The sequence below is a fragment of the Microcebus murinus genome, chromosome 15, assembly GCF_040939455.1.
Source record: "Microcebus murinus isolate Inina chromosome 15, M.murinus_Inina_mat1.0, whole genome shotgun sequence".
Taxonomy (NCBI): domain Eukaryota; kingdom Metazoa; phylum Chordata; class Mammalia; order Primates; family Cheirogaleidae; genus Microcebus; species Microcebus murinus.
This window is the reverse complement of record NC_134118.1, coordinates 54,116,236-54,135,834: the sequence shown is the minus strand read 5'-3', so window position 1 is coordinate 54,135,834 and position 19,599 is coordinate 54,116,236. Positions and strand designations below refer to the sequence as shown.

Here is a 19,599-nt window from a genome sequence, read left to right as displayed (position 1 = left end):
AATCAATTGTTAAAATTTGGCTATTATGTTATTTATAAATAACAATTAATGTAGATTATTTAAAGCTCTGTTAATTGAGTATATAATTGTAAAAAATACATGTAACTTACTTGATTGGCTAGTTGCAATTGTTCTTGAAGGTTCTCGACTGTTCCATCATCTGTACATACATCAGTTCTTATCTCTGTGCCAAGGGGAAGGGCCTCCAATTGCTTTTCAATAACATCTTTTAATTCATTGTGTAACCTTTTGAACAAACAATTAACATGATAATCTAAATTCATTTTAATAACATTATTGCTTTGAGGTTAATTAAATGAACGTTTGGGTCAAAAATAATTCTATATGCAAAATAATTTTTAAGTATACCTCAAATAAAAAATGAGAAGTGTTTAATCACCATTAAATATTGTGCTATGTGAATAAAAAGATTATATAACAATTTCAAATTTATTTAACTGATAATTAGTTTAGGTATAATTCAGGTTATCTAGAGATTTTAATTTTTCAGAAAAGTAAAACTCAGATATTATATCTTAGTAAATGATTAAACAAGCCACTCCAAAAAATTTAAAATATCATAGTTTCACCCAATCAATTAAATGAAAATTACATATTAAATCTTATAGAATTACTGTTAGTTTCTTCAGTGAGTTTTACAAAACTCATTAGATTTGTTACTTAGTTCCAGTTAATAAACAGAGCAGGATAAAATGGTTGCTGGTCACGAAACCAAAACTATTAGAAGCTTTTATTTTTTAGCATATCCTTACATAAGCTTGACCATAATAATGAAAGCCTTAAATTCAACTTTAATCTTAACATTAAGGTAAACTACAGATAATTCACACTTTAAAACAACACAAAAAGAAAAAATACCACAGGAAGGTGAAATTTAAAAGAGTGATTATTTTAATTCAAAATGATATACATGTGAGAAGAAAAGTCCTAAAATACAGGAAAAACACTTATTTTACATAAGTATAAGCAGAAAATATTTATAGTAATACATTTTAAGGTGAAAATTACAAAAGAAACAAAATTCATCTACCTAAAACATTTAGAGCATTATCTACTGATATTACAAATTTCCTTTGAAACTAGAAAAATTCAAGCTTAATTTTTAAAACATACTTATTAAAAACAAAGTTCATCAAATATAATAAAGGTAAGGTGATAAATACTTTAGAAACAAACAACAAAGAATAATTACTTTCTAAGAAAGGACTGAGATTGCTATTAATAATTATTAGTATTTCCTAATTTTAAAAAGACATACTTAGAAGTGTTCCTTTTCTTTTTCCAGGTGGTTAGGGGCATTACCAATCCCAGATCACCTTATGCCAATATAAAAGAGTCGGATAATTCAGAGCTGTTTCTTTTTAGGACTAGTCTACTTTTCGGCTCACTCTCATTCCTAGGCTATCCCAATTCAACACCTGAAGGTTTGTGAGATGCAATCTGTTAAGTCTGATGGGCTCTGAATTTCAACTTTTATCTTTCTAGCCCTGTAAATATGGTTCAAGCTCTGCTCAGTTTTTAAAACTCTCTCCATTTCTTGTGGGATAGTGAGATGTACCTGTACCCAGATGAAGGCTTATATCCCTGGATTTCTTTCTTTTCTTGGTCTTTGCCCTATAGTTTTTCATAGACTCACCAATTTCATCCCTTGAAACTCTTGCAGTTGTGCATGATATTAAGTGAAAAAAGTAAGTCCCAGAACACTAGATGATACCATTTTTATATAGTTTTTAAAAATGCAAAACTAAACAATATATTGATATACGCATAACTATAAAAATTTTTTAAAGCAAGGGAATGATAAACACAAAATTCAAGATAGTGTTTACATTTGGCAGAAGGAAGATGGAGGATGGGAAAATATAGATAGATGCACCAGTATTGGTAACATTTCAGTTCTTAAGTTGGGTTCTAGGCTGACAAGTTTTCATTTTATCAATATATTTCCTAAAATATATAAAACTATATAAAATATATAAAAATATATATAAAAATATATATAGACTACAGTATTGATTGCTAATATTTCTAAGGTATTTATTATATACCCTATTCCAAGCACTTAATTTATCCCTTAACAGTTAGCCCTATGAAATAGGTTCTGCTATTTGCTCCAATTTATAGATAAGGAACATAAAGCAGAAAAAGGTTAAAGTATTATAACTTGTCCTGTGTCATGCGGCTAATAAGTAATGGAGCCAGAAGTCAAACAGAAATTAGGCTCCAGAGTCCATACTCTGAACCATTATACCATAGGTATAAATATCAAATAACAAAAATAAAAGTTACCTAAGATAATAAAAGAGCCAATAGCTAATTGATACCTTTCATTTTCCTTGATGACATTTTCAAGTTGTAGTTTCATCTCACCCATCTGTTTCTGAAATAATAAAAATATGATGTGGCAACACATAGAGAATCAGTTTTTTATTAAGCAGTCCATTAATATGTAGGCAATCAGATTCTGACACTAGTCTACAGATAAGAAAAACTTATTCTTTACTTCTAACAAGGAATATTAAATATGGATAGTTTAATAATATATAGAAAATAGAACATTCATTTTGAATAGAATATAAATGATAAAAATATTTTATGTAACACAGTGAGAAATAGTTATAAATATATTAATAATTCCTATGATTTGCAGCTGTGAAAAACAGGTGATATTCTTCAGTGCGTGACTATAACAAATACCAGATAATTCCTATATCCTGAATGTATATTTTCATTAATTCACTTCAGTTTAGGTGACACCCATATTAAGTATGTATATTTTTCTAGTATTTCAAAAGATGAAATATTGATGGTGAAGAAGAAAACAGAGGTCTTTTTTTAGCACTCATTTATTCAGTTTCCAATTCACCACCTTCATTAATTATCTAAACTCTCTATGCTATACAAGGCTGCTATAGTAAACAGACATGGTCACTAACATATTCTTAGTAGGAAAGATGGTTAAAAACATCATTAGCTAAAATACAATGAAGAGTAAAATGCATCCTGTAAAACGAATGAGATGAGGGTATGGTTCATTATTTCTGAGGGATTCATTCTGAGGGGTTCATTATTTCTTTAGGATTTCAAAAGGAAAGATAGAGCATTTCAAGTAGGGAGAAATATGAGTAAAAGCAAAAAGGCACAAAATAAGTAGTCAGTAAGAGTGATTGGACAAGTGGAGAGTGGAAAAAAGGCCGTGTAAAAAATCACACTTAAAACAAAACTGTAATCAACTCATGATATGTCCATTAGTCTTGACTGTGCACCCTAGGCTAAAGGAGAGGAGCCAAGCCTGCAGTAAACCTTGGCAACGAACAGGTGGAACAGGCAGTTCTCCAAGCTTTTCTCTCTCCCTTTCAACCAGAGAAGCTCAAGGCAGCTTGATCTCAGAAATCAGTAATATTAGCCAATTCTATCTACAAAGTTGGCTTGAAAGGTGAACTTTTCCAAGATCCCTGCTACGCCTGAATCACAATTAAAACAAAATGAATTAATTCACTACTAGATAATTGAACAGTGAAACATGTATGGAGTGATGCAGTGAGAGAGAAAATTGGAGATGCAGGTGCAGGGTCTTGATTGACATGCTAAGAGGTTTAGATTTTATTGTACAATTGTTCCAGCTTTATAATTTTTAAATAAATTGATCTTTAAAAGTTGTAAAACTATCACTGTATCTTGAAAAGTATTTATTAATATTAATTTTAAATAATTATGTAGGATATATATTCATTAGCTAAGATTAAACAGAGAACATAACAATCACATAAAAATTATTTAATAGTTCAAAAAAATTAATATTTGGAAGAAAATTAAATCTACAGATTACTTATCACATCATCAAATTTTTCCATACTATTTACATTTTCTACAGAAAATCTTTAATATAGACAATTGCAGTAGTACCTTTCCTGCTTTGAAGATATCCTATTTTTAGTCATAAGAACTAGTCCTACTAATAAGCAATAACATCTATCTGAGCAACTATTCTTAAAAATAGCTGTCAACATCTTTTTTTCTCTCTCAAAGAAGTAGCAATTATTCTTATCATCATAGACTTTTGGACTTTCTACTATAGCTTCTTCTCTCTTATTAATTGAGTGATCACCCCTGGTGGTAAAGAATGCCAAATGGAAAAACACCTTAACACCTTAGTAAAATTGCTGATTAAAGAAATATATGAATAGATTATAAAAAAATTAAAAGATTTTAATTTTAAGATAACTAGCTATTTTATGTTATAACAATAAAAACACATAACAGGTCATTATAGCAATTCAGAGAGAGTGAATTCAGCAGAAACTGTAGATTCACTAGTTCTAAAAATAAAAGTAAAATGCCATTTGTACAAGAGAGTCTTCTGTTGCTCATTCATTGTTAATTAGAAATATTAAAAGGCATAACTGTAGTTGGCTTAAATTTAAATGACTGCAGGCTAAAAAGCACACGGTAAAGACCAGGAAAAGACTTACTTAACTCATGATAAAACCAGAATTACAATTTAAAGAAACGTTTTTTTTTTTTTCAATTTGGATCTGTATGATCGCTTCATAAGTTTACATATTAGAGGAATAACCCTGGAAATAAAAGTCTAAATAATTCCAAATGTAATGCAATAATTCCAATGCAAAGTTAAATAAATTTAACTTTATTTTTAGCAGTTGTAAACATTATGTGTTCTTTTAGTAAAGCTATACATCAATCCATTAATTGATAAATAGGAGATTGGCTTGTTTTTTAACTTTATATATATCTATTTTTCTTTTATAAACACCAAGAAGGTTAAACATCAAGTACTGATAGATTTAACTCATAGAGACTTTTTAAACCTCTATTCTAGATGTTTTTATTATTTTTCTTTTTTTTAATTTTATTTTTTAAATTTATTTTTAAATTTCATAATATTATAGGGGTACAAATATTTTGGTTACCTATATTGCCTTTGCACTGCCAAGCCAGAGCAACAAGCATACCAATCCCTAAGACACTGGACTTAGTACCTGTGAGTTCTGAATTTACCCATCCCCTCTACCCACTTCCCACCTGCCTGGCACCTGACGAATGTTATTTTCATGTGTGCACATAAGTGTTGATCAGTTACTAGCAATTTGATGGTGAGTACATGTGTTGCTTGTTTTTCCATTCTTGTAATACTTCACTTAGAAGAATTGGCTCTAGCTCCATCCAGGATAATAAAGGAGGTTACTTCACCATTGTTTTTTATGGCTGAGTAGTACCCCATGGTATACATATATCACATTTTATTAATCCACTCATGTATTGATGGGTATGTGGATTATTTCCACATCTTTACAATTGTGAATTATGCTGTTATAAACATTTGGGCACAGATGTTTTTATTACAGAATGACTTTTTTTCTTTTGGGTAGATACTCAGTAGTGGGATTGCTGGATCAAGTGGTAGTTCTACTTTTAGTTTTTTTGAGGTATCTCCATACTACTTTTCATAGAGGTTGTATTAGTTTGCAGTCCCACCACGAGTGTATGAGTGTTCTATCTCTCTATACTCATGCCAACATTTGTTGTTTTGGGACTTTTTGATAAAAGCCATTCTCACTGGAGTAGTGATACCTCCTTGTGGTTTTGATTTGTATTTCCCTGATGATTAGAGATGTTGAGCAATTTTGTATATGTTTGTTGGCCATTAGTCTTTTGAAAAGTTTCTATTCATGTCCTTTGCCTACCTTTTAATAAGGTTGTTTGATTTTTTTCTTGTTTGTTTTCCCAAGTTCTACATAGATTCTAGTTATTAGCCCTTTATCAGATGTGTAGCATGCAGATATTTTCTCCTATTCCGTAGGTTGTCTATTTGCTATGATAGTTTCCTTGGCTGTGCAGAAGCTTTTTAACTTGATGAGGTCCCATTTATTTATTTTTGTTGCCACTATGATTGCTTTCAGGGTCTTCTTCATAAATTATTTGCCTAGGCCGAGGTCTATAAGAATTTTTCCAACATTTTCTTCTAGAATTCTTATGGTTTCATGTCTATGTCTAAGTCTGTTATGCATTGTGAGTTGACTTTTCTGACAGGTGAGAGCTGTAGATCTTGTTTCAGTGTTGTGCATGTGGCTATCCAATTTTCCTGGCACCATTTATTGAATAGGGATTCTTTTCCCCAGTGTATATTTTTGTCTGCTTTGTCAAAGATCAGATGACAATGTGAGGATGGTTTTATATCTGGGTTCTCAGTCCTGTTCCATTGATCTATGTCTCTGTTCTTGTGCAGTGTACCATGTTGTTTTGGTTACTACAGCCTTATAGTAGGGCTTGAAGTCTGGTAGATTGATGCCTCCCAAATTTGTTCTTTTTGCTTAAGATTGCTTAGGTTATACAAGGTCTTCTCTGGTTCCATGTGAAGCATAGAATCACTTTTTTTAGATCTGCAAAAAATGATGTTGGTATTTTAATAGGGATTGCACTGATTCTGTAGATAACTTTAGGTAGGATAGACATTTTAACAATATTGATTCTGCCGATCCATGAGCATGGTAGAATTTTTCATCTGTTTACATCCTCTGCAATTTCTTTTTTCAGTGTTTCGTACTTCTCCCTATATAGGTCTCTCATCTCCGTAGTTAAATATATTCCTAAATATTTAATTTCCTTTGATGCTATTGGGAAAGGTGTTGCTTGACTGTTTTTGGTGCATATGAAAGCTACTGATTTGCGTGCACTGATTTTGTATCCTGAGACTTGCTGAACTCATGTGTCAATTCCAGGAGTCTCTTGGTTGAATCTTTGGGGTTTTCTACATTTAATATCATATCATCAGCAAAAAGTGAAAGTTTGGCCTCCACTGCCCCCATTTTGGATACCCTTGATTCCCCACTCTTGTCTGATTGCTCTGGCAAGGACTTCCAGCACTATGTTGAATAGAGGTAGAGATGGTGGGCAACCTTGTCTGGTTCCAATTCTAAGCGGGAATGCTTTCAATATTTCCCCATTCAGTATGATGTTGGCTGTGGGTTTATCATATTTGGCTTTAATAATTTTGAGGTATGACCCATCTGTGCCTATTTTGTTAAGAGTTCTTATCATAAAAGGGTGCTGAATTCTGGCAAATGCTTTTTCTGTGTCTATTGAGAGGATCATATGGTCTTTGTTCTTGCTTTTACTTATATGGTGAATTACATTTATAGATTTGCATATGTTGAACCATCCTTGCATCTCTGGGTTGAAGCCCACCTGGTCACGGTAAATTTTTTTTGATGTGCACTTGAATTCAGTTTGCTAAGATTTTATTGAGAACTTTTACATCTATGTTCACAAGGAATATTAGTCTGTAGTTTTATTTTTTTGTTATGTTCTTTCCAGGCTTTTGTATCAAGTGATACTGGCTTCAAAGAATGAGCTGGGGAGGATTCCATCCTTCTCAATGTTGTAGAATAATTTCTGCAGTATAGGTACCAGTTCTTCTTTGTGGGTTTAGTAAAATTCAGGTATGAACCCATCTGGTCTGGGACTTTTTTTATTGGAAGATATTTTTATTGGTGGTTCAGTTTCAGTACTTGAATTCAGTTCAGGAATTGTATTTCTTCCTGATTTACCCTCAGGAGGTTCTGTGTTTCTAAGAATTTGTTCATTTCCTCCATGTTTTCAAGTTTTGGGGCACAGAGATTTTTATAGTATTCAAAGATGATGTTTTATATTTTCATGATACCAGCTGAGACCTCTCTTTTTTCATTTCTAATTGATTTATTAGCATCCTTTCCTTTCTACTTCTGGTCAATCTAGGAAGAAGGTTGTCAATTTTGTTTATCTTTTCAAAGAACAAACTTTTTGTTTTATTAATATTCTGTATAGTTCTTTTGTTCTTGATTTCATTTAGTTCTGCTCTGATCTTGGTTATTTCTTTTCTTCTGCTGGGTTTAGGATTGGCTTGCTATTCTTTTGCAGTTCCTTGAGACAGTTCATTAGTTTGTTGATTTGTAGCCTTTCTGTCTTTTGGATTCAAGCATTTAAGGCTATGAGTTTTCCTCTCAGGAATGCTTTTGCTGTACCCCACAGATTTTGATAATTTGTGTCCCTGTTATTAGTTTGAAGAATCTTTTGATTTTCCTATGGACCTCCTCTTTGGCCAAACAGTCATTCAGCAATAGATTGTTTAATTTCCATGTCTTTGTGTAGAGGTGTTTCTGTTGGAATTAATCACTAATTTTATTCCACTGTGGTCTGAGAAGATACATGGTATAATTTCTATGTTTTTATATTTGTTGAGATATGTTTTGTGGCATAGGATGTGATCAATTTTAGAAAAAGTTCCATGAGCTGATGAGTAGTACGCATATTCAGTGTTGTTTGAGAGGAATGTTCTTTAGATGTCTGTTAGGTCCATTTGTTCTAGAGTTCTGTTTAAGTCCATTGTTTCCATAAGCCCTGGCAATCAATCATTCATCAAATATTCAAGGGCCTATTATGTGTTACACTATAAAGCATACAGTAGAATCTCTTCATGTACGTGCATGAAAAAAAAAAAGTAGGAGAGAAAGTGCTAAGTATCTGCCATGTGCCCATAGTCTCATTCTAAAGAAATCAGTCTCAAGGGGTTGTTTATATATAAAGTCATTATACTTTCTTCCATTGCATTAAATTAAGTCAACTCTGCTACCCTTGCCACAACTGAACTGGTCCAGGGATTGGTATCTGAGCCACATACAATCATGGATATATTCAAGCTCTAACAAAAAGAGGTCACAGTCTCCTGGTGGACTTAGCTTGAAACATATAAGTTCTTTTTAAGAAATGCTTCTGTTGTATTGTTATCCCAGTATCAGAAAGGTCAAAATTTGAGGAGAAATGTTAAAGACATTTTCAGATCAAAGAAACACATTAAAAATATTGGGCATACTCCAAAAATATAGATTACTGAAACTCAGATTGTACTCTGAACAATTCTGTGCTATTATTCTAGTTCTCCATGAGCCTGCTACACACCCTAATCTAATAAACCCTGGGACCCAAAGTGATAATCTGTCTGTATAGACACCTTCCTCATTTTCTTTATTCCCTTTGCTCCTTAAACAAACTGCCATTACTATGAGGATTTCAGGGAAAAAAGCTGCGACAGTTTAAGCCTATATTGAAAGTAGATCGATAGCATCTAAAAGACATAGGACAAAAGCATCTGATAGATGTAATATTTGAAATTGAGAAAAAATATCCATTCTTCAAATAATGGGATATGTAGGTAGAATGAAGATAAGGAGAAAGTTCAAAAAGCATGTAAGATGGTTTTGGGTTAAAAAAAAAGCTGTAAGCAAACAATAATGAGATTAAGAGATTCCTCTAAGCATCTAAGAGATATCTCATGCCAGATAGCAAGAGCAAGGAAATGATAGATTAAGAGACAAAATCAAAGCTGATCTTTAAACACATACATGTGGGCTCATGAACACACAGAGAACCCAAAACTGATTAGTTACATCTAAATATTTTCTTTCTCATCAATTTTTTTTTTTTTGAGGCAGAGTCTCACTTTGTTGCCCAGGCTAGAGTGAGTGCCGTGGCATCAGCCTAGCTCACAGCAACCTCAATCTCCTGGGCTCAGCTATCCTACTGCCTCAGCCTCCCGAGTAGCTGGGACTACAGGCATGCGCCACCATGCTCGGCTAATTTTTTGTATATATATATTTTTAGTTGGTCAATTAATTTCTTTCTATTTTTGGTAGAGACAGGGTCTCGCTCAGGCTGGTTTCGAACTCCTGACCTTGAGCAATCCGCCCGCCTCAGCCTCCCAAAGTGCTAGGATCACAGGCGTGAGCCACCGCGCCCGGCAATTTTTTTTTTTTTTTTTAATGGAGTGCATCTCTTCTCAGCCTTTTGGCCAAGATCAAGTTTAAAAAATGGAGTGTATTTTACTTTATCTTTTCATAATAAAATATTACAAAAAGCTTCATAACTATGATTTCATACCTGATAATATTTCAGCTGCCCATTTAGTGCTTCTAGATGTTTTTCATACTCAGTAATAAGAGGAGCTAAATCGCTAAAGAAAAAAACACAGAGTTAAAAATATAGTATATTCTGTTCCATCTAGTATAATAAATATATAACAATTAAAATAAATTCTACATAAAAAACTTTATGTTTAATTTACTCATAGGACTCAATATTTTACATTTTTTTCCTAAACCAGGGTTTTAAAATCTTTATACAATTAATATTTTAGGCTGAAAAATTATTTGTGTGCAGTGGCTTGCCTGTGCATTGTAGGATGCTTAACAACATCCATGGCCTCTATCCACTAGATGCCAGTTGCAGATTCACCCTCCACAGTTGTGACAAGCAAAAATTTTTTCAGACATTGCCATATATCTCCTGGAGGAACAGAGGCAAAATTGTTTCTGGCTGAGAATTGCTCTTGACTCTGTAATACTTACTTTTTCTTGTTCATTCAATAACAGATCATTTAAACCTAGTTATAGCAGACCATAAAATAAACAAACATTCCTAATACTAAAAAAATTATTTTAATGATAATTAAATATAATTTAGAAAATAATAATTTTCTGGTAGTATTTTACCTTTGGTCAGCTACTGAGTTTCCAAATATGTCATCTCCATCTCCTTTGAACACAGCGTTCTATGACAGAAAATGTGCATCTTAAAATGTTTTCTCACATCATTCTAGCCAAAATTGATAGTGGTTTAAAACTAAATACAGGGCCGGGCGCAGTGGCTTACGCCTGTAATCCTAGCACTCTGGGAGGCTGAGGTGGGCGGATTGCTCGAGGTCAGGAGCTTGAAACCAGCCTGAGCAAGAGCAAGACCCCATCTCTACTATAAATAGAAAGAAATTATTAATTGGCCAACCAATATATAGAAAAAATTAGCCGGGCATGGTGGTGCATGTCTGTAGTCCCAGCTACTCGGGAGGCTGAGGCAGCAGGATTGCTTGAGCCCAGGAGTTTGAGGTTGCTGTGAGCTAGGCTGACACCACAGTACTCACTCAAGCCTGGGCAACAAAGCAAGGCTCTGTCTCGGAAAAAAAAAAATAATAATAAAACTAAATACAATTAAAATTTTTATAACCTTAGAAAATCTATTGGAGTAATTCAAAAAGAAAGAAATAGAGAAAAATAATCATCTTAACTGATATTCAAATGCATTTCATAAATAACCATACACAAAAAACTCTTACAAATTAAAATTTTGAGGACTTTCTTAATTTGATAAAAATATCTACCAGAAACCTACATCAAATGCCATTCTTCCTGAGGAAACATCAGAAGCACTGCATTTAATTCAGTAATAATACAGGGCTGCTCACTATCACTGTTGAAATTCAACATTGTACTAAAAGTTCTCAATACAATATGTCCTGGGGGTGATTTAAAGGTTGAAAAGCAAGATATAATGCTATTATTATTTATAGACAGTTTGACCATTTACCTTGAAAACTCCATGCAATATACCAATTGTTAGAATTAGTAAGAGAGTAAGAGAATACACTAAAAGTCACCAGATAGAAGATCAACATTTAAAAAATTCGATAGCTTTTTCAAATACCAGCAATAATCAGAAAGTGTAATAGGAAAAATTCCTTTTTACTACTGTAACAAAAGGTAAACAAAAGATGGTATAAGAATTTACTGAGAAAACTTTAGTAAAGGAAATAAAAGATCTAAATAAACAGGATAGTATATCATATTCATATATGTGTGGAACAGTCAATATTTTGAGTATGTCAATTCCTTAAAATTTACTGCAACTTCAAGGCAACTTCAAAAAAATTCCAGTGGAATAATTTATGAAATTTGGTCTTAAACAGACCTTAAAGTTCCTATGAATGAGTAGATGTGCATGAAATAATGGTCAACTACCTATTGTATTATCCTGAATGGAGCTGGAGCCCATTTTTCTACATGAAGTATTACAAAAACGGAAAACAAACACCATATGTACTCACTATTAAATTGGTATTGATTGATCAAGACTAATGTGCACATATGGAATATTCATTAGGGTGTCAGGCAGGTGGGAAGGAGTAGGAGGGAATGGGTAAATTCACACCTAATGGATACGGTGCCCACTGTCTGGGGGACGGAGAAGCTTGTAGCTTTGACTGGCTGGTACAAAGGCAATTTATGTAACCAAAATGTTTGTACCCCCATAATACTTTGATATTTAAAAAAAGATATAAAAATAACAAAGAATAATATAAAAAGATAAAAAAAAAAGAATAAATGCATCTAGTGGCCTACATAATTTTAGAAATTGATTTACTCTATATTACTAAAAGACAGTTACTGTGTTTTTTAAAGGATTAGTTAAAAGAAGTAATATTTTAACTTTTGATAGTTCAAAAATTAGTTTAAAAGCTTCTTGGGATATCTAAGCAGTTCAAACTTCAACTCTCACTTTCTCACCTCCTTTGGCTTTTCATCATGCCAATGGGTCCAGGTGAAATGCTCCCCGCCACCTTCTCTTTTGGCCCCCAATCAATTTCTTTTGAAATCTTATCTACTATTCCGTGTTCATCACATATCCTACATCCTTAAGAAACTTTTCCCGATCTATTTCTTTTGTCACCCTTAATACAAATATTTGGTTTTAATGTTAAGATAGAAGGAATGTGCCTTTTACCTAGTTATATATTTGTTGTATCCTTAAAGCTATTTTTGTTAGCTTTAAGTTTGTATGATATGGTCATTTTACTTTATCCACCTTATCACTGAAGCACCTGGCATAATTCTTTGAATAAAGGTAGTGATCAATAATACTGGTTAAGCTGAGTTCTATGATAATACTGCTCAAAACTATTTTCTAATAACAATTGCTAAGGAAATACATACCTAAAAATAAATGATCCAATAATTCAAAGTAATAAAAATTGTAAAACTCTGAGAATAAACATAATAAATCAATACATAAATAAAAGAAGTCTTTGAAGGAATAAAAATGCAGATTTAGCAATTCCTTCCCACTTGCTTAGAAGACTCTTTACATAATAACTCAAAATGTAGTTGAAAAAAACCATGTTGGGAGAATAAGACTAAAATTGACTATAAGTATTTATAAATATCTTTTATATTTTCTCTAAAGCAAAATTTAAATAAACTATACCAAATAAAGGAAACATTTATAGAATTTTATAAACCTTGAATCTTAAGTGATACTGTATAATTAATTACTATTTGTCTTTGATTTCCATATGACTTCCTGAGATGATGGCTAGTGTATCACAGAAAAAATGTCACCACTACTGGATTATAGTTAGGTAAGCTAATTCTCTGGACACCTTTGTCCCTCTAACTACCAAAATTATACACTCGCTAAGTATTCTAATTACAATTCTAAATGTTTAATTTTGGCTCTGATGCTAATCAGTATTGGCTATCAAACATGTAAATTACTCTTCTATCCTTTGGAAAGAAATAGAATAGGCTGACTAGCATATTGTAAAGATGTTCTTATACATTTTAGAGTGTTGTAGCAAATCCTTTAATCCTTTCATTCATATTGTGAGGAGATTGATTTTCATCATTTATCACTAAAGGTTGATGTACAGCTTAAGAAATTAACTCTAATCTCTTATAGTTAGACTATAAAGTGCTAAATTATGAATTTCCTAGAATTATGGGATGATACAAAATCATTTCTTCAAGGTTTTACCTGGGTAATTTATTAAAATCTCTAACTATATTGACCAATACAACAGCCACAAGCATATGTGACTATTTAAATCCAAATTTCATCCACTGAAAATGAAAATTAAATAAAAATTTCATTTCTCAGTTGTATTAGTCTAATTTCAAGTACTCTAAAGCCCCTTGTGGCTAGAGGCTACAATAATGGGCAGTGTGGAATCATACAACATTTCCATCATCAAAGAAAGATCTACTAGCCAGTGATGGTCTGTCTACAAAGCTGGTAATCTGATTCAACACAAAGAGTACAGGTGAATTGTTATATTTTATTTATTGAGTTTTAAATTTGTTAACTTGTGAACACGAAAATGTAATTTTCAATAACTATTATTTGGTTACAGTTGGGACCAATTAGCATACATTGCACAAGACATGCCAAATTCTTTTCTGCCTCAGGGCCTTTTCTTAGTCCATTCTTTGGCTCTTCTCCACTGCTTCTTCCAGTTTGAATGTTACTGCCTTAGAAATGTCTTCTCTGACCTTTCTACCAAAAATAGGTCTCTGCCACCACCACCACCACCACCACCACGACTACATACATATTAATTTCTATCTGAGCAGCCTGTTTATTTCCTTTGTAGGATATAATTTTAATTACTTACTTAATTCATATTTCTTCCACTAAAGGAGGATCCTTTGTCTATCTTATTCATAGCTATATCCCCAGAGCTTACATAGCACAGGCATGAACTCAAAATTAATTGAATGAATAAATTAATGTTTGTTGAATAAATAAATACATTTCACCTCTGACTGTCCCCTCCAGAACCAACTCATACCTCTTTGGCACTATCCTTTTATATTTATTCCTTTTTATTTCAGCTTACACATTTCCTTTTCTCCCTGTAGACATTTATCTCTTAATTTGTTTTAAAATTTTAATTTTGGGTACAAAGGGTAATGAGTAGAAAGAGAATTCCCAAGCCAGAAGAGGAAAATACTTTTAGGAGAGCTTTAAGAGAAAATAAACTTAATTTTAATATTCCATCCTGTCCTTTTAGCAAGTACCAAGAGAATCAAAGTGCTAACTTTACCCTTTAGTGCACACACGTACTGGTGTTGCATAGATTACACAGATTCAATTAGTTTAAGTATAAGAAAAAGCAAGTATTCAAAAAAAAAATAGCAGAAAAAGAAATATTTGAGAAGAGAGGGACATTTTCCACTCACCTTCTTGAATGATATCTTTTTCTTATCTTTAAATATTTGTCACCCAGTGCCTACTACTATACTCTCAGAGAGCAATGCCACTTGAAATAATTTTTACTTATATAGAAAACACAAAATAATTAAAGAAAAACAACTTAATTTAACAATAATCCTGAAAGGATCATTCAAGAAATCAGTTGTTACTTAAAATAACTAGAAAGTTCCATATAATCATAATGAAGGCAATGGATGTTTCAAAGTGATTGAATTAAGAAAGTATAATGAACCAAATATTTAATGTATTAAATCTATAAGCTATTCAATACATTGGTAAACTCCAACTTTCAGTTTTTGTTTAAAAAATTTATGTATGATATAGTTAGTTATCATAAAGGTAACATGTACTCCCATAAGAATAATATTCTTCTTTTTTTTTTTTTTGCATTTTTCTGGAGTGGAGAAGGAATAATATTCTTCAAAATGATTATTCTAAGGTAATTCAAAAATTTGCTTTGACAAAACAAGCCTAGGCCGGGCGTGGTGGCTCACGCCTGTAATCCTAGCTCTCTGGGAGGCCGAGGCGGGCGGATTGCTCAAGGTCAGGAGTTCAAAACCAGCCTGACCAAGAGCGAGACCCCGTCTCTACTATAAATAGAAAGAAATTAATTGGCCAACTGATATATATATATATATATATATATATATATATATATATATATAAAAAAATTAGCCGGGCATGGTGGCACATGCCTGTAGTCCCAGCTACTCGGGAGGCTGAGGCAGAAGGATCGCTCGAGCCCAGGAGATTGAGGTTGCTGTGAGCTAGGCTGACGCCATGGCACTCACTCTAGCCTGGGCAACAAAGCGAGACTCTGTCTCAAAAAAAAAAAAAAAAAAAAAAGAAAACAAGCCTAAATGATCATTATGTAGTAATAGCACTAAAGAATTCAATCATAACATATAATATATTTTATACAGAAAATCATGTTTGAAGTTCCAACTTAAAATGCAAGAAATAAATATCCAACTTCTGTAGCTGTGTTTTTCCACTATTATAAAAATGCCTAGAAAAATTATTTCCATTTAACACAAGTCCTGGAAATTTTATGGTACTAGTATAAGGAGAGAAGGGGATATTTCTTTAGAACTTTATCTTGAAAAATAAAACAAAATATGAACTACTTGTATTTCCCGTGTTGATTATGACTTTTCACATCTCCATGACTTTCACTATATTTGACAGAGTTTAAATCATGTTGGAAGTTAAGTGAGTAGGAGGGAGGAAGGAGAAGACCTAGTTGTTTTATTCATTCAACAAATATTTATCAAGTGCCTACTGACAAGAACTGTTCTAGTCACCTGGGAAACATGGCTGAACAAAAAGGTGTTGAAATTTATGAAGGATTTCTGTTGCTAGCAGTAGCAGCTAAGTGACAATGACAAGAGACCTGAGCCAGTGCCCCTAGATCCCACATATCCTTGATAATGGTTTCCTCCTATTTCTTCCTTTACCATAAAACAGAAAACAAAACAAAAAATTCTCCTAAAACTTTTTTCAGAAACAAGAATAATGTCTCTGGGGTAAAGAATCCCCAAGGGATGCACTGCATATGGCCCAGAATATGGGCATTACTGCTAGAAAGCAGATTAATCTTTCTCTCATGCTCTCAAATCACCTCCCTTCCTTCCTATTGCAAACCATGCAGTAAAAAGCAAGACCCACAGGGGTGTGAGTCTTGAAACAGCAATGCGTCCTTGAAAATATGGAGAACTGCAGAGGAATCTTAGGCAGTAACAATACACTATCACTAAAAATAAGAAATAGGAATCAAGATTTCGTTGTATGACTACAAGAATAGTATACATAAGAGGAGACTGTGTACCTTCAGAGATTTAAAGGAGTTATAATTTCTTCAAAGAGTATTAAGTAAGGGAAGATTTGTCCCTGCTTGATCTATTACTCTACAATTTTAATTAATATAATCACGATGTATAATGCAGGTACATCTGAAGGGCTGACTGGAGTCACTGATGTGCTATCTGGTAAAACTATCTTTCATAATCAAGTTATCTGTAGCTTTCCAAGGATAAGTTGCAATATCACGCCCAGAGGTCTTCTGGGGCTTTAAATTCTATCTTTTTTTGAATCCTTTTTACAAGCCTATGCTATAAGACATTAAGTGGTAGCAAGAAAACTAAGAATTTGAGCAAAACTTAGAGGTTGTTGTATTATGAAAGGTTTTCTATCACTTAAATGATTATAGCTCTTAAACATGCATAAAAATAATATAAGAAAAAATAATATCATGGCAATCATAGTGAACAGTAGATGGATAGCTTTAAGACACTATGGACTCTGCATCTGGTCTTTGGAAATGAAAACACAAAGAAGTAAGCTAAATACAGAGTATACACTAAAGAAAATATCTATAAGGATAAGTATACTCAAGCCAATCAAATAAATTATTCATTCTAATACCTTAAAAACAATTGCTTCATTTTTAATACCTTACAAACAATTTTAGTTCTAATTGTAACTCATTTATACAAAAGCAAAACATTCCTTATTGCTTCTTTAAAGAGTCAGCACTAATCTAGAAGCCACTGTTTTTCTTTTAGAAATACTCTGTAATGCAAGGTCTAACAATAAGTATTCCTTTTCGGTTAAAAAAATTTTTTGAACACATTATTTAAATAAATATTCATGACAACCAAGGAAAGAGATATTAAAAACAATACCATATATTATTTACTATCTGTATTAGTCTATGCTTCTGTCACAATTTATGAGAATTCAGAGAGTTAAAGCATACAACTAGGTGTAACTTGAGAAAAAAATTTTAGGATGTTTCAAAACTTAAATGAATTCTCATTTTAGAACTGAGACAATTTAACATCACATTTAATATATAAACTCCAACTCTGGAGGAAAAAGGCAATTTTTATGGGCAAAGAATTTATTTTCTTTAAGCAAACACAAGCTTTTCCTTTATAAGAATCAAAGTTATAAACAAAATTTCAAAGTGCTGTAGACATCTTCACATGAGAATAATTCTGAGCAGAATTTATAATTTACATACCTGTACAACTGAATATTTGAGGAAATTTTCACTGTCATGCCACCTGAGAGCTTCACGTTGTCTTTGATCTGAAACAAAGAGAAAAACCAGTTGGGTAATTTGGTAATGTTCAATTTTTAAAAACCAGAAATACAGTAGTTATTATTTGATATACTCAATAAAATGGCTAGTGTCTACTGCTTCTCAAAATAAGGTAAATCATCAATTTCAACAGAACACTTTAGAACTTAAAAATAGGCTATTTAATACACCTAAGCCGACTAACCACTGCCAATGGGAAAAAGAACAGCTGCAAACAACTAACTTTTCTGATTTCATAAACTTGAATTCTCAAGTCTTTCATGGCTTGCTCTTTAAGTTAGCAGAAGTAAAAAGACATTCTCCATATTTTTTCATTCCTGCTACTAGAATTGAAAAGAGTTGGGAAGATAAGCTGTAGCCATATTCCTTTGGAATTCTTAAAACTAGTTGAAACTCTTCCAAGACAAACCTCATTGCGGAAAAATTATAGGACAAAGAATCCAAATTAAACAGGAGTGGGCAAGAGACAATGGAGAAGGAGGTCCAGAATAAAGCCAAGAGCTCTCAGTAAATACAAATCCATATTTTAATTCACATCAAGAAAAGAAACACACATAGGACATAGCATCCAACAAATGTTCAATCACACATTCTTTTCAAGATCAAACGGAACATTTAAAATTGATTATTTGCTGGCAATACAGCAAGTCTCAACAACTTTCAAAGGACTGGAGCCAAAGACAGTATGTTATCTGACAATGGTACTATCCAGAACCAAAATATAAAGAAAAAATCCTCTATATGTTTGGAAATTAAGAAATCACTTGTAAATAACCCATGGGTCTCAGGAGGAATTATAAAATAAATTTCAAAGTATTTTGAACTGAATGATGGTAAAAATGTGATACCTCAAAACTTGCTTAACAAGAAATCTATAGCTTTAATTGCACATAATAGAAAAAAAAGGCTGAAGCTATAAATCTATTCCAAAAAGTTAGAAAAAGAACAGCAAATTAAGCCCAAAGAAAGTAAAGTGGAGGAAACAACAGAGATAAACCCAGAAAATAAAAATACAGAAAATAAAATCACAGAAAAGGACGAAAAATATGATCATCTCCAAAAAATCTGATGAAATTCAATATGCATTCATCACAAAACCTTAGCAAAGTAGGACTAGAAGGGAATTTTCTTATTATAATGGATGCCTACATAACACACAATAAACATCATACTTAAGGGTCAAAATGTTGAAAACTTTCCCTTGCAAATTCAGAATCACACAAGTGTGAGTTCCTATGACATTTACTCAACACTCTACTGGAGGTATAAGTTAACGCAATAAGACAAGTAAAAGAAATAAAAGGTATAAAGGCTGAAAAGAAAAAACTGTCCTTACTCATAGTTATGAGTGTGTATGTGTTTAACCCAAATGAACACACACACTAATTCTTAAAATCAAAAATTAAGTTTAGCAAGTTTGTTGGATACAACAACCCACAGCACCAATGGGAGAAACTCAAGTCCCAGCTGGCTCTACCACTGGTGGACTAGAGTGGCCGGGAGCAGTCAGGTCACAAGGACTTCAGTTCCTGGGCAATCTCTGGTGCTGTATTTGGTCTCAGAGGCAGTGGACCTGGCTGTGTGTGACCCAATGCAAC

The 19,599-nt window shown here is 32.6% G+C and overlaps 1 protein-coding gene across 2 annotated transcripts in view; it reads right to left on the bottom strand.

Annotated features, from left to right (window-relative positions):
- The window catches only part of SCLT1 (sodium channel and clathrin linker 1), a 119,032-nt gene that overhangs the window by 94,520 nt on the left and 4,913 nt on the right, over window positions 1–19,599 (bottom strand). For both annotated transcript variants that reach the window (XR_001160833.3, XM_012791114.3), the window contains exons 2-6: window positions 17,921–17,988; window positions 10,566–10,624; window positions 9,955–10,027; window positions 2,346–2,401; window positions 111–246 (exon numbers count right to left, since the gene is read on the bottom strand). Coding sequence is in view for 1 of the 2 variants with exons in the window: in XM_012791114.3 (XP_012646568.1) it covers window positions 111–246; window positions 2,346–2,401; window positions 9,955–10,027; window positions 10,566–10,624; window positions 17,921–17,988 (392 nt within the window). In the remaining variant the exon portion in view is untranslated. The remainder of the gene's footprint in view (window positions 1–110; window positions 247–2,345; window positions 2,402–9,954; window positions 10,028–10,565; window positions 10,625–17,920; window positions 17,989–19,599) is intronic.